This window comes from Purpureocillium takamizusanense, chromosome 2 (genome assembly GCF_022605165.1).
Source record: "Purpureocillium takamizusanense chromosome 2, complete sequence".
In the NCBI taxonomy this organism is placed as follows: domain Eukaryota; kingdom Fungi; phylum Ascomycota; class Sordariomycetes; order Hypocreales; family Ophiocordycipitaceae; genus Purpureocillium; species Purpureocillium takamizusanense.
The window spans coordinates 677452-692365 of NC_063069.1; the positions used below are offsets into that span (position 1 = coordinate 677452).

Genomic DNA, 14914 nt, shown 5'->3' on the forward strand with positions numbered 1-14914 from the left:
CGTATCAGTCAGCATTGAATCGCCTTGAATTCAGCGTCATCTCTAATTCGTTGGTCGAATATGCTCATCATGCCACTCATGCCTGTGCTGTGTGCCGCCAGGCGTATTGTACAATGGGGGTATATTTTTGACTCTTCGCGCGCCATGGATGCGATGCTTCCTCCGACAGCCCCAACGCGCCTATTGTCCCGTCGACCCCGTGCTCGACGCCGCGCTCAGTGGCCGCGGCGGCGGCATGGGCACCGCCCTCACAGCGGGTTCGTCTCTTTGCATCGCGATGCCGCCCAGCATGGTGAGCTGCGGCAACGGCGCCTGGCCGTCGGGTCCGCCGCTTGCCATCATGGCCTCCTCTTCCTCCTCGTCGACGCGGCCATCCATCATCTGCTCCTGCGCAGCCCTGCGCTCGAGCTCGGCAACGCGCTCCTTCTCGGTGATGTCGACGATGTCGTCGTCGCCGCTCCAGTAGGGGTCGTCGTCGTCGAGCTCGGGCATGGCCATGCGCTTCCAGAAGCGCACCTCCTGGCGAGCGGCCACGGCGTCGACGCGTGCGGCCCAGCGGACCTCGTCCTCGTCCCAGCGGCGGCGGAAGCCGCGCAGGGAGTCGTTTGCGGCGCGGGCGTGGGCCTGCATCTCCCACATCTGCTCGCGCAGGCGGCTGTTCTCGCGGCGAGCCTCGTCGAGTTGGACGCGGTAGGAGCGGTGCCAGGCGGCCACGTCGGCGACGTGCTTGGCCTTGTACTCGTGGAACTGGCGCAGCATGAGGGCGAGGGCGCTCGCGTACTGGGAGAGGAGGGCGGCATTTTGGTCGCGCGAGTGATTGGCCTTTTCGAGGGCTTCGGAGAGAATGGAGACGAGGGCGTCGAGGTTCTGACCGTCGACTGCGATGCCACGTGTTAGTAAGGGGTCTTGGGGAGGATGTCGTGCCATGGGAGCGTAGGTGAAGGATCGGCGAAACGCACCCTCGAGGTCGTCGGCGGCGGCGGCCATCAGGTCATCGTTGGCGAGAGCGTGGGAGCGGGCGCGACTGCGGACGCGACCGAGCCCATTGACAATATCTTCGGTGACGCGCCTGTTGTCAGCGAGCTGGCGACTCAGCTCCTCGACCATGCCGTAGATGTAGTTGAGCTCGGCCTGGTGGCCGGCGGGCGTGGGCGCCGGGGCGGGCATGGCGGCCATGTTGGCGCCGCCGTTGACGCCGTTCATGGCTTGCTGATACTGCGACGGCTGCTGGAGGGCGTATTGCTGCTGCTGCGGCTGCGAGATCTGCTGTTGCTGCTGCTGCTGCTGCTGTTGTTGTTGCTGGTGCTGGGTCGGGCCGACGTTGGGCAGGGCGGCGGATTGTTGGTGGAATTGCTGTGGCGGGTACGGGCGCGGCTGCAGTTGCTGCTGCTGCTGCTGCTGCTGCTGTTGTTGTTGTGCTTGGATTTGCTGTTGCTGGTGATGCGACGGCGGTGGTGGTTGATGGCTCGAGAAGATGGCGGCGTCGGCAAAGTTGTTGATGGCGGGCGTGGGCTGTCGACGATGGTGGATCTGCTGTTGTTGTTGCGGTTGCTGCTGATGCTGGTGCTGGTGCTGCTGCTGTTGGACTTGCTGTTGTTGGGCCTGCTGCTGCTGATTGACCTGCTGGATGGCCCTGTTGCTGCTGTTGGCGGCGGCGGCATTGACGCGGCCTCCCTCGCTACCGCGACCCATCTGCTGGACGGAGCCAGGTGCTGCTCCCAGCGCCGCCAGCGATCCCTGCGGTCCCTGGTGCGGAAGGGGCTGCTGGAGCTGGTGCTGCTGACTCGGGTGGTCGCTGATAGAGGCGCTAGCAGTCCCGCCGCCAGTGCCTCCGGCCATGACATCGACGGCGCTCATCGCGGCTCGGCGTCCCTCTCACTCCTCGGTCGCTCAAGCAGACATGGCGAATGAGCGGCCGCAAGATGGAAGTGCAAAGAGAGAGATGCAGAGAGAGAGAGCGCAGAGAGAGATAGAATGAGTGTGTGTGACGGTTCGATGTCGCTGAGTGTCTCGAATATTTTTTTTTCTTCTTTATTCGTCCCTGTGCTGCAGGTGCGGGTTGTGTGAATTGAATGTGCAAAATGAAGATCGGCTCACCCACAGGCTGCATGCTGCTGCCGTCTGCTCAGGTGCATAATCAGCTGTGCATCACTTCGTACTTTTGCGCAAGGCCGTACCTTACGTACTAAGTTATGATGAATGGCAAGGCGGCCTCGAAGTACGACGCATGTAAGGTATGTGCTTAACGGGGGAGGCCTGCTGTTCATTAGAACGGGCAGACGCGGTTGCATGCGTTTGCTCTCTCTGACGTGAGCCGACTTGTTGACGCTGCGCTGTCAGATCAATGAGTGTTTGACCGCACCGCCATCAATCACTGGCACCCGGCCTCTGCATCCCGTTCTGAGTTGGTGTTGGTGAGGCACTTTGTGGGTTGGTTAGCAATCTCAACACGCTGTCGAAGCAGTATGTCTGCCACCAAGGTCAGCTCCCTCAGAGCTGCAGATGAGATGTAGATGCGAAGCAGATGACAAGTTACCCAAGGCCTTGATGCAGAGCAGCAGGGCCGTCTACAAACCAATTCGGCACTTGCCGTGATGCGAGACTCCAGAGCTTGCTTGCCTCCCATCTTCGCAGACCTGCACACTTTGAGCTACCCGGGACTACACGCGGCCATTGAGAAACCGCACCGCGATCAGCACATATGCGTCTGCCACCTTAGTTGATGTGCAGCAGTGCATACGGGGCTGCTTGGGCTTGCAAATTGGATCTTGGAACGTGAAGCTGAATCACGAGCTTCGGGTGTCGAGGACGCGTACATGTGTCTGGCGCGTCTCCCGCCCTTCTCGTTGCTCGCGGTGCAACCCTCTCACGGTCGCGCCTTCCTCAGGACATGTATATTGTACTTCGTATACGTACTATGAATGAATTGAAAGACCTTCCATCCTCGTACCGAGAGTCACGTCGCGTCAGGTCACGTCACGTCGACTTGGCCACCAAAGCTCTCATCACGAGTGCGCGCGCTGTTGCGAGCCATAACCGCTGCGACACTCTCCCGCCCATGCCTGCATAGCGAGTCGCCATCTACGCGCCCAGCGCCAGCGACGACAACAAGCACATCATCTGCAATGCAACCTCGGCTACGCTTCCGAGGCGACCATCGCCACCACCGATGGGGGCAATCATCTCCGACTGGCTTGCGTCGGCAAAGCTTGAGCGGCCTGTTCGCCCCTTCAGGGTGTTGCGCTGGCGGGAAGCAGGGACATTGCACCTGCACCAAAGTCCTCGGTCCGACAAAACGGATGGAGACGAGCCCACAGCGAGCGGCACCTTGGAGTTGAGACGACCGCGTCTCCCACACGTCAGCTGTGGATAGCTTGTTTCGCCGACTGTTGACGAACGCTGCTGCTTGCCTTGTCCACTTCCCTGGATAAGCACGGAGACGATGCTCGTGTCTGGGCCCGTTCTGTAGGTCGAGACTCAAGTTGTCGCCCTCAGCCTGCCTTTACCCGGGCGACGACACCTACTGCAAGCTCATCGTGGTGTGGTTTTGGCACGCTTGCTCATCCGGCATCAACCGAGCAGGCGAGCTCAACGAGCAGTTGCCGCCGAGGCATCGCCGGCCTGCAGTGCCTCGAACCACTCTTGCTGAGCAGACGTTGACGAGGATTTGCTGCTAAATCACCACCGGGTTCCACCAATCCACGATGTTTGGATGTGAAGAGGCGCCGGCTCCAGGATAAATTTCTCGGATGACATCAAGCCATGGCTCCAAGAAGGCCCCGCGAACGCACCAGCCCGCCCCAGACGCCCAGGGCGAAAGGCGGGGATGTCTGTGAGTGCGGGGAACCGCCAGGGCGAGACCAAGCCTGAAATGAAGTTGTGAACCGCGTCCTGGCCACGTCAAAGCCAAAACTCAGGGCACTCAACAGCGTCTGCAGCAGGTTTCTCCGCGCCTCACTTAGCCTCCAGTCAAGCCTCAGCCGCGTATTCGGGCCGGCTCTTGTGCTAGCCATGCTTGCCCTGGTACCCCTGGCCAAGAATCCAATCATCTGCCGGGTGGAGAGCGTGAGAAGTCGGCCCCGCAAGCATCCCGCTGCGGGGCGTGGAGTCGAGACGTCAACAATTCTACGCTTCTCACTCATGGAGCACCTCATCAGATCGACAGACCCTTGAACCCGGAACTTTAGGAGAAGCTGCTAAAGAACAGTTCGCGGATGGCTCGGCGCACCGCTGTTCGCTGCGCGGGATCGACGGGTGGCTTGTGGCGATTTACATGCGCAGCTGCAAAGGGCGTTGCAAACATCAGTTCAGGACTTCAACCTCCGCCACGAGTAGAGCGTTGCAATTGTTCCAGCTCTGTGTCAATGACCTCGGCCGCATGTCGCTCATAAGGTTGATGGGCCTCAATGGAGGCGAGGTGGCTGTTCAACACGAAAAAATCGAGCCGACAAAATTTTCCATGATCGTGGCATCGCCGGTCGGCTACAGACGACGACCGAGTCCCTCGCCGTTCTAGTTCCAGGAGCGGAGTCTCCGCACTTCAAACCTTACACAGCAGCTCTGGGTCGAGTACTCGTCGTCATGGTCTTGGCGTGGCCCAGCACTCGCACTCGAGATGATGCGCCACCGGACCGACAACTCGGGCGAGAAGCTGCACAAGTCAGACAGGGGAGGGCGCCAGTCCGGATGTAACCCCGCTGGGCCGCCATTGACCTGCTGGGGCCATTTGTTAATGCCAATTTGCGCGTAGCTGTGATTGTATAAGTAAGTGCGTGCGCCGACGGTCTGGAATCCTTTGGCTTCGCGAGGATCGTCTGTCTAGAGCGTGCAGTCACTCTCGGGCATCTCATCTGATCTGACACCATGAGGTTTTGGAATGGACTCGTCTGTGCGGGCCTCGCGTCTGCGACGGCGCTGTCTAACAGGGACGCGGGCAATCCCGACGACTGCCCTGGCTACAAGGCCTCCGACGTGAGGCACACGGGCAATGGCCTCAAGGCCGATCTGACGCTTGCCGGCAAGTCGTGCAACGTTTACGGTACCGACTTGAGGCACCTCACTCTCGAGGTGTCGTACGAGACAGGTAAGTAGGCTTAACCCGAGCCCCCCCTTTCTTTTTGCTTGCGTGCCTGTGTTGACATCTAAATCCAGACAACCGGCTCCACGTCAAGATCCAGGACAAGGACAATCAAGTCTACCAGGTCCCCGAAGCCGTCTTCAAGCGTCCCGGAGGCAAGAGCTCTGCCGCTTCCAACAAGCTCAAGTTTGACTACACAGAGTCGCCCTTCTCGTTCAAGGTCAGTCGCGCCGACTCCAAAGAAGTTCTCTTCGATACTTCGGCGGCGTCTCTCGTCTTTGAGTCGCAGTACCTTCGTCTCCGGACCAAGCTGCCCAAGGACCCCTACCTGTATGGCCTGGGCGAGCATTCGGATCCCCTGCGGCTCAAGACCAAAGACTACATTCGCACAATGTGGAACCAAGACAGCTACGGCGTGCCTACCGACTCCAACCTATACGGCACCCACCCCTTCTATCTCGAGCAGCGCAAGAGCGGCTCACACGGTGTCTTCTTGCTCAACTCGAACGGAATGGATATCCTAATCGACCAGACCACGGACGACAAGCAGTACCTTGAGTACAACACCCTGGGCGGTGTCCTTGACTTTTGGTTCGTTGCCGGACCCAGCCCTATCGACGTGGTCAAGCAGTACGGCGAGATTGCCGGCACCCCGGCGCTGCAGCCGTACTGGGGTCTGGGCTTCCACCAGTGCCGATACGGCTACCAGGATGCCTACAACGTCGCCGAGGTTGTGCAGAACTACAGCCTAGCCAAGATTCCCCTCGAAACCATGTGGACCGATATCGACTACATGGACCGGCGCCGCGTTTTCTCTTTGGATCCTGATCGCTTCCCACTCAAGAAGATGCGCGAGCTCGTCTCTCACCTGCACAAGAATGACCAGCACTACATCGTCATGGTCGACCCGGCAGTGGCGTACCAGGACTACCCCCCGCTTCACGAGGGAGTCAAGGACAACATATTCCTTCGCCGCGACAATGGATCCCTCTGGCTGGGCGTCGTCTGGCCCGGCGTGACGGTGTTCCCTGACTGGTTCTCCAAGAACATTCAAAAGTACTGGGACGGCCAGTTCCAAAGCTTCTTCAACAAAGACACTGGAGTCGACATTGACGCCCTATGGATCGACATGAATGAGCCGAGCAATTTTCCTTGCAACTTCCCGTGCGACAACCCATATGAGGCCGCCGTGGGCTTCCCTCCCAAACCGCCTCCGGTCCGTCAGCCGCCTCGGCCCCTGCCCGGATGGCCCTGCGACTTCCAGCCTCCGGGCACTTGCAAGCGTTCCGAGGTCGAGGAGCGAGACGTGTCCACCACTCTCGAAGTTCGCGCCCCCCAGCCCGCGGTTCACGATAGCCTTCCCCAGGCAGAGCGCCGCGCCACGGGTGACCAAAGGGGCCTTCCTGGACGTGACCTCCTGTACCCCAAGTACGCAATCCACAACAAGGCCGCCTACCGCGATGACTGGAACGCCGACAAGGGTGGCATCTCCAACCACACCGTCAACACCAACCTGATCCATCAGAACGGCCTGGCCATGTACGACACGCACAACATGTACGGATCCATGATGTCTGTCGCCTCGCGTGACGCCATGCTCTCCCGCCGCCCTGGCCTCCGGCCCCTCATCATCACCCGGAGCACCTTCTCCGGCGCGGGCTCCAAGGTCGGCCACTGGCTGGGAGACAACTTGTCCACATGGGACATGTATCGCAACTCGATCCGATCCATGCTGGCCTTTACCGGGCTCTTCCAATTCTCCATGGTGGGCTCGGACGCGTGCGGCTTCGGCGGCGACACTACTGAGGAGCTCTGCGCGCGATGGGCGGCGCTCGCGGCCTTCTCTACCTTTTACCGCAACCACAACGCCGAGGGCCAAATCAGCCAGGAGTTTTACGTTTGGGACTCGGTGGCGAGCAGCGCCCGCAAGGCCATCGACATCCGCTACCGCCTCCTCGACTACATCTACACGGCCATGTACCGCGCCAACGATGACGGCCGTCCCACGGTGCAGCCCATCTTCTACAAGTACCCGGAGGACAAGGGCACCTGGGCGCTGGAGCTGCAGTACTTTTACGGCGACAGCGTGCTCGTCGCCCCCGTCACGGCCCAGGGCGCCACCAGCGTCAACGTCTACCTCCCCGACGACATCTTCTACGACTGGTACTCGCACAAGCCCATCCTCGGCGAGGCGGCGACGCACAAGTTCATCGAGCAGGACACGACGACGATCCCGCTCCTGATTCGCTCCGGCGCCATCATCCCCGCGCGCGCCAACTCGACGTACACGACGACGGAACTGCGCAAGCAGGACTTTGAGCTGCTCGTCGCCCTCGACCACCGCGGCGAGGCAAAGGGCGAGCTGTACCTCGACGACGGCGTGTCCATTGACCAGAAGGGCCGGTACTCGCTCGTCAGCTTCTCCTACGACAAGGGCACGGTCACGTTTGGCGGCAAATTTGGCTATGACGGCCCTGCCACCGTCTCTCGCATCACCGTCTTGGGAGGCGGGTGCAAGCCGCGCCCCGGCAAGCGCGAGCACACCACGGGCGGGGACAAGAAGTACAGCAAGACGTATAAGGTCCACGTCAAGCTTAACAGGCCGGGCAGGGTCAAGCTTGATGGCATGTGAGGCACTACATGTAGCAGGCGCAGTATGCTCGTCAGCGGGATCATACACGATGGCAACCTAGTTGGTACTGGTAGTGGTGGTGGTGATGGTGGTGGTGAGCGCCAGTAATGCAAATGTGGCAATGAATGAAGATGATGCGGGCCAGCGTCGTTGCTGTCATCTTCGTTTTGAATTTTCCCATGACGACGACGCCGACGATGCGCCATGTGTGTATCCTCGAAGCATGCCCGATGATGTATGCACACACAGCTGCAGCCCTTCACCACGACCACTGACTGCCTTCGACGACATCTCGTGCATTTTCTTGCCACTGTACCGTGTCGTTCCGGCCCTGAACCATGACATTTGCCAAGTAGCACCACCAAATATCCGCTTCCCCCGCCCGCCGAAACGGCAGGCACAAACACAATCGCCTCTCCATCCATCCATGTCGGCATTCGGCCCAGCCACCTAGGCTGCTGCTCTCGTCCGACAGCTTTTCTCCCAACCCAAATGTCTTTTGACCCCAAATAATATGCACCCGAAATTCTGGCAACAACGACAAAAGACAAAGAACTCCAAGCTCATAGGGGCCAACGGGGCATTTCCAACGGAGGAGCACGTTAAGCTCGTCCGGCGGAATGATGGGGGAGAAGGGCCAGAGTGGTTAGGTTCCCATTCCAAACCCCCTCTCGCGTGCTCTTGTTCTTGTTCTTGTTTTGTCTTTGCCTCCGAGGAGCCCAATGGATGTCAATGCATTTTCCCAATCTCGTTTCGCCGCGCAGTGTGATCCCATATCGAGGGAGAATAAAGAAAAACCAGGAATCCCGCCGTGGACTATAATGAAATATAGAATCAAACAACCGCCGCCTTTTGTGGCGTTTTTCGCTCCCGAGATGCGTGGCTAGAAGAATGCATCCGTGTCATTGACGTCGTTCATTCGTGGCCGTTTTCACTTTGGAAACGGCCGCAGGTTTGCAAAGAGCAAGATAAAAGTATGAGGAAAATAAAACAGGTAGTCGAACCCGAGAACCGCAAGGTGGTGAGTGGTGATGAGCCGCCCTCTCATGTTACGGACGACTGCCCCTCACCAGCGTCGTTTTCTGGAGGCCCAGCATCCACCATAGATGTGTCCTCCACCTGCGACGAGTCGAGCTGGGACGTATCGGCGAGAGACATGAGCGATGAGTCATTTCGATCGAGCATGGAAGACCCGTTGCCCTGAGGATTGCCACCGGCCAAGCCATTGTTGGCGCTGAGCCGGTACTCTCCGTTGCCTTTGGGTTTGATGATACCCTCGTCAAGGGCCCACTGCGCCAGCAATGAATCAACGCCTAGGTTTTGAGCCTCGGCCTTCTCCATGTGCCGTCCGACATGCTCCGTCCACTCGTCCCAAGATCCAGGCCCGTCAAACGCATAGTGGCAACCGGGCTTAGGACAAGCGGACTTCTGTGGCGGTTGCCGGCGCGTGACGAGGCACGTCTGGTGCATGCTCTTGACGTGTTCTTCCCACTCGGCCAAGAGCTTCGTCTCCCCCTTGGACATGGCGCGCTTGACCTGGAACGGGGCATGCATGCGTCGGAGATGCTGCGTAAACAAGTCTTTGCGATTGAACTCGTTGCCCTTGCCCTCCACAGCACTCTGCGGGCATTGCGAGCAGCGATAAAACTGCAGGCAGAGATGTTGAGACGCAATATGACGCTTCCACTCGTTCTTGGAACCGAATGTGCTGGTACAGCCGGCAAAGGAGAATGCGCAGGGAAATGGGCGCGTGTGGGCGGCCGCAATGTGCTTGCGCAGCGAGGACGAGTCCTTGAAGGGCGCGTGGCTGCAGTGGTTGCATCGCGTCTCTGGCTTCATGACGGAGCGTCGGATGGTTTTGGAGCGAGACGTGGGCGTCAGCTTGAGATCAGCCGCCGCCGTAGCATTGTCCATGTCTACCAAAGCCGCCTCATGGGTCTGCTGCATGCCGTCTATGCCGGCATTGGGAATACCCTCAGGGAGGCTGGTACGCGGCCGCTGATTGGCAGCGGCAAGCGTTTCGTCGCTACGATGGCGGACATGGCTGAGAGCCTTGAGCTGCTCCGCAGCCTCCTGCATCTCGGCAGAGTCTTCGACCTCATCCTTGGGTTTCTCGGCCCCCCCGGGGACGTACGAGCCCCTCGAAGGACTGACTTGGGCCGCCAAGTCTGGCCTGCCGTCATGCAGGGATCGGTCGCGCGACGCAGACGAGTGGTAAGGTTGATCGTGGCCGTCGGAGTCTCTCCACGACCTGGCCGGCGTTCCCGCGGCCAACTCTCGAGCCTCCAATAGTATGCGGCCATCCTCGACCTCCTTGGCAGATGGTCGCACGCCCGCCGGGCCCACTAGCTTCTCGTAGAGATGAATCATGTTATGAGAGCTGATGTAGCCCAGGAAGCAGCAAACCTTGTCATGCTGTACAACATTCCAGATGGAGTGAGGCATGGATATCAGGAGCATGGTTGGAGGACCCAAGAACATGCCTTCAACGGCAATCTTGAAGCCGAGAGGAGGCGTGTTCTGGAGCCATTGGTTGAAGAAGGACATGTCGGGGCTCGCGTCTCCGACAAAGGTGGTGCAGACGAGGATGCGCGCCTCGTCGAACCGCAGGTCGGCCACGGAGTCGGGGTCGATCAGTTGATCCTCCCTTCCTTGCGCTGGGCGTCCATTGGCACCGCCATCGCCGCCGTTTCGTGAAGTTCTCTGCGCACGCGGCTGGAGCGGTGCCAGGGTCACGTTCTGACCCTTGCCGGGCGTGATTGTGAAGAAAACGGGCAATTGGGTCACCAAAGGCGGCGCCGACGACCCATTGGGCACATGCGGAGCTTGGGAGGCCACCTGCTGCCTTGCTGCAAGCACCTCTTCATACAGCCTTTGGGCGCCGAAAGGTCTGCCTGTGTTGAGCTTGTTAAGGGCGTCGACGAGACAAGCCGTGAAGGAGCGGGCGGAATCGTCCCGATGGTTACGCCCCGGGGCGCCTGCGGCAATGACTTGTTTGACGCCGTGGCTTCCCGCAATGGGCGGATCCGGAACCGCACAAGTATCCAGCAGCATGAGGATGTCTGACTGGGCATCCTCGAACAAGCAACGGACACCATCCCACTTGAGCTTGGCGGCATCTTCCCCAGCTTTGCTGCAGAGCGCTCTGTCAGCAAGACACGGGGCACGAACTCTGGGAGAACCGAACCGCGGCAACTCACCATGCCCAGTACAGTTGATTGTCCGCGCCGACATAGCCGTGCCCAGCGTAGTATATTATCAAAAGGTGATCTGGCCTCGCCTGCTCTAAGAATGAGGCCATTTGAACGCCGAGCTTGATGCTGGGATTGGGAACCGTGGGAATCTGCCATTGCTGGGTCCCAAAGTTGTATTGCTTTTGCAGGACGGTCTCGAGTGCGGCAAGGTCGTCGTCGACCGTCTGGTCCTCCTCCCAGCTCAGCAGCAAGACAGAAACGTCAGAGTAAGGCGGGCGTTCGGTCTGGCGCTGGATCAACATGGCGGCGTCCTGCAGGTGTCGGGCAAAGGACTCGAAATCATGGCGCTCGGCGAGGGGGGGAGCATCGTGGGCGACGTAGTGCTGTGCTGGCGGTTGCGTGGGCTGCTGGGTTGGCTGCGAGCACAACGTTCGCGGTCAGCTGTATGTCGTTGAGGCAATGCGGTTGGCCATTGGCAGGCCGACAAGGGTGACAGGGAAGAGGAGGGGGAGGAGGATGGAGGTTGGATGTTGGGCTGACCGTTTCGTGTGGATATGGGCCAGGCTGAGGATTGGGGGCCGGGGAAGCGTTGACTTTGGGAGCCAGCTTTCTCTTCTTGCTGGAGGGCTCCATGAAGGAGCAGAGTGCGGCAACGAGGCCGAGGAAGGGCGGAAGAGAGCGGGCAGCGGACGGTTCGGGCCGGGGAAGTCGAGGTCGGGTCGGAGGAGAAGAATTGAATCGGCTATGGTGGCCGGTCGTGGTGCGCGGGTCTGCCCGTGGCGGTTGGAGCTGAAGAGGGATGAGGAATGCGAAGTGGAAGCCGGGAAAGGGCTCTACTACTGCCGCGTCGGGGGCTTGGTATGTAGCACAGACAGGCGACGGACGGACAGACCGACGGTCGAAGTGATCGGGGACATGAGCGGCTCGAGGATATGGAGACGGGACTGAGCTGAGCAAAGGCCGAGGGTGAGGCCGGCAAATAGGCGAATTCAAGCCCTGGTGAGGCAGGCGAGGGAAATAGCAGGTAAGGCTGGTCGGCTGGGTGCCATTGGCTCAGAGGGGCATCTCCAGCAGCCGGCCTATTTCGCGGGCGAGCTGTGCGGTGTGGTGGTGTGCGATGCTGTGCAGCGCAGCGTAGTGATGCGCTGTTGTTACCTTACTGCCTGGCTGCCCACGCCGTGCTCGCGAGGGCTAGCTCTGCTGCGCTGGCAAGCTGGAAAGAATTTATTTGAGGAGTGGAGGAAGGGGGGGGGGGGGGGGGGGGGGGGGGGGGCTAAGCTTCCTGTCCAGCCAGTCCAATCCAATCCGATCCAGGCTGTCGGTCGCCAGATGGATGGATGGATGGTAGGCAGGGCAGGGCATCCATGGATGGCTCCCAGGTCAAGCCAGCGCTGCGGAGTGCGCTGAGCGTGCACTGCAGGCCCGTACTTGGTGGTAACTGGTAGGTACCTTACCTATCTACGTGGACGACGGCAGGGTCAGGTGCGCCTGAGGACTTTCCAATGCCATGGAACCTTCAATGCGGTGGGCTCGGCGAGGCTGGCCGGCCAGCATTAGGCTGGGCTGAGCTGGTGCCCCGGGCGGAAGTGGACGCTGGCCAAGCAGATGGAACTGCCCTGTCCGGTCCGGGTGCTTGCCCGCGCTTGACAGCGAACGAGGCGCTGGAGACGGCAGGTCCGAAGCCTGAATGTGGGGGGCCAACCTGCTGCCATTGGTTGGTAGCCGAGTCTCCATTGGCTCCCGAGAATCGGTCGGTCGCTGCCCTGCGACGCATTGAAGTACTTGAAAGTACCTACATGACAGGTCCAGGTCGGGCTCACATCGACGAGCCCTGGCCTGGCCTGGGGATGAAGTTTCTCATGGGTTATTCAGGGCCCTCCTGCATCGAGGCAGAGTTCCCGTTTGTTTCAGCATTGCCCGGGTCCGCAGCGGTGAGCATGAAGCCCCCCCGCAGACAACAGGCGGCCCTTCTAGAGGGAGCCTGTGACCGAAGAGTGGTAGGGAGGGAGGGGCACACACCGTCTGGAGACCCTGCCCGTCTTGCTGGCTGGGGACGGGATTACCGACCCAGCGGACAGGCATTGATGGCGGTGGTGGCATCCACTACAGCGGGCGCCTCGTGGGAGGTTGGGTAGGTAGCTGGTGGGGGGTCCTGGTCCTTGTCCTGGCGCGCTGGGGTTGAACCCTGGATCACCGCCGACGAGATTCGACAGCGGACATCCATGGATCTGCCCTGAATCGGCGCCCGAGGCCCTCGGACTGCTACTTCAGTTACGTTACAGGTGGTTACCTTAGTAAGTTGGTATTCAATTCTCATTTTGCAAGGTCCCGTCGCCGCCCTGCTTCGAGCGAACTGATTGTCCAGCAAAAACAGCGAGTCAATTCCTCGACTAGATTTGTCGAACATCGAGGGACGTTGACGGGCCGAGCTTCCCCTCGTTCGACTCCCAGTGCTCGCCCTCTCTCCCCCGCGCTGCGCCGAGACACGGCGTTTGAACGGCCGGGCGAGCACCCTCGTGCGAAACGCCGCATCTACGTAATTCGTAAGACTGTCCGGCGGTGCTTCAAGACAAGTTACCATCTGGGACACGAGTCCTTCGCCCGGCTGATGCACCAGAGGAGCCCTCCGTGAACCGACGTGGGCACAACGTATGTATGTACAGCCCTCTCGCGCCTCGCCTCGCCTCGCCTCGCCTCCTCGTCTCGTCCATCCCATCCATCGTCATGCAGCGGCCTCGCTCCAACCTTGTATGGTGCCACGCCGCATGCATATCTCGATAGGCCCTTGCGACAAGCTGCAAGGACCGCCGTGTGATTGGGCCCGCGGGGTCCGGGGAGGGGGGCTCGCTGGGTTGTGCGACGGACTGGCGCAAGTGAAGGACGGCGACATATGGGCGCATCGGCCATCTGTTTGAGAGGGGGCCAGAGAGATCCATTGGCCGCCCGGGATGCTTGCCGACCGCCGACGCGCGACGGCTCTGCACCGCTGCTGCACCCCCCTTTTTGGCGCTGGGAGACGGCAGCTTCGACCTCGTCACGAGACTCTGGGACGGCACCAAGGGATCCAGGGCTGTGCTACGCAGGTGGTGCAGGTGTATCGTCACGTTTGCCTGTGTCGTCATGTCCCGTTTATACAGTACTTCGTGCAGACGCCCGTGGCCATGCAGCAGGCATGCCCCCCGAGCCCGAGACAGACGTACGAAGTAGACGTAGTAGTAGTCAGTGGTCCCATCGTTTATCCCATTCCGATGAGCTTCTTAATATTTGTGTATGCTTCCTCCGGACCGGACGCACATCATTCAAAAGTGCGTAAAACATCTGCAGCACGTCACGACATCGCCGACCATCGGGCTCGGCGGCTGCGCACCTCGTCATATTGCCGTGAGGCGGGCGACGGCATAGCAAAGCGCCCGCCAATACAAACTACCGAGGGCTTCGGCAACAAAACGGCCAATGCATGGCAGCTGAGACGGCGGGCGGCTGCAAGCCCTCTTCGCCTCCAGATGACGACGAGCTCTTATGTGGCGGCGATGGGCCACGACAATCATGGGCCTGCGCCACAGCTACCGTGGCCATGTCTGGCTTGCCTCGCTTGCTGCCTCGCTTGCCTGTGGGGAACATGGGCGGCCCGAGTCGGGCTACAGCGAAGAAAGGCTGGCTGTGGGCGTCATCGTCGCATGTGCTATGTAACGAGGGAGGCCCAACTACGTAGCCTGGCTCCGCGGTCGGATTCTCGCAGCCTTGCGACTGGATACGGCGACGGAGAGTCAGTTCGGGCGCCGCGGCCAAGGATCAGCCGGTGTGCCAAGAGCGCGGCCCCATGCCAAATGCTCGTGTCAACTTCAAGGTTGTTCACCTGCCCTGTCAGCGCCAGGCAGTGCTCACTGCTCACGCGAGGGGCTTCTCGTGATGGCCCCTCCAACCATGGATGGGCACGGATGGGTGCTGCTTGGCTTGGCTTGGCCCCAGCGACGACATATATCTTATGGGCATGTCCGTATGGATTACGCC

At 60.3% G+C, this 14914-nt stretch overlaps 3 protein-coding genes across 4 annotated transcripts; 1 reads left to right on the forward strand and 2 right to left on the reverse strand.

Moving 5' to 3' along the window:
- Positions 1-12: 12 nt before the first annotated feature.
- Positions 13-2415, reverse strand: JDV02_002025 (uncharacterized protein). The gene is made up of 4 exons (XM_047983007.1): positions 2183-2415; positions 2102-2121; positions 960-2046; positions 13-878 (listed from the first exon to the last, which is right to left on the reverse strand). Exons 3-4 carry the CDS (start codon positions 1855-1857, stop codon positions 181-183), a joined length of 1596 nt encoding a protein of 531 aa, XP_047838977.1. The 5' UTR covers positions 1858-2046; positions 2102-2121; positions 2183-2415; the 3' UTR covers positions 13-180.
- Positions 2416-4812: 2397 nt separating this feature from the next.
- JDV02_002026 (Alpha-glucosidase) lies at positions 4813-7850 on the forward strand. The gene is made up of 2 exons (XM_047983008.1): positions 4813-5083; positions 5152-7850. The coding sequence occupies exons 1-2, from the start codon at positions 4864-4866 to the stop codon at positions 7707-7709; spliced, it is 2778 nt and encodes a 925-aa protein (XP_047838978.1). The 5' UTR covers positions 4813-4863; the 3' UTR covers positions 7710-7850.
- JDV02_002027 (uncharacterized protein) lies at positions 7659-12111 on the reverse strand. 2 transcript variants are annotated; one of them, XM_047983009.1, is made up of 3 exons: positions 11444-12111; positions 10910-11319; positions 7659-10842 (listed from the first exon to the last, which is right to left on the reverse strand). In XM_047983009.1, the coding sequence occupies exons 1-3, from the start codon at positions 11534-11536 to the stop codon at positions 8754-8756; spliced, it is 2592 nt and encodes an 863-aa protein (XP_047838979.1). In that variant the 5' UTR covers positions 11537-12111; the 3' UTR covers positions 7659-8753. The 2 variants fall into 2 exon arrangements, with proteins under 2 accessions (XP_047838979.1, XP_047838980.1); XM_047983010.1 differs by having other exon boundaries at positions 7659-11319.
- Between the last annotated feature and the right edge of the window lie 2803 nt (positions 12112-14914).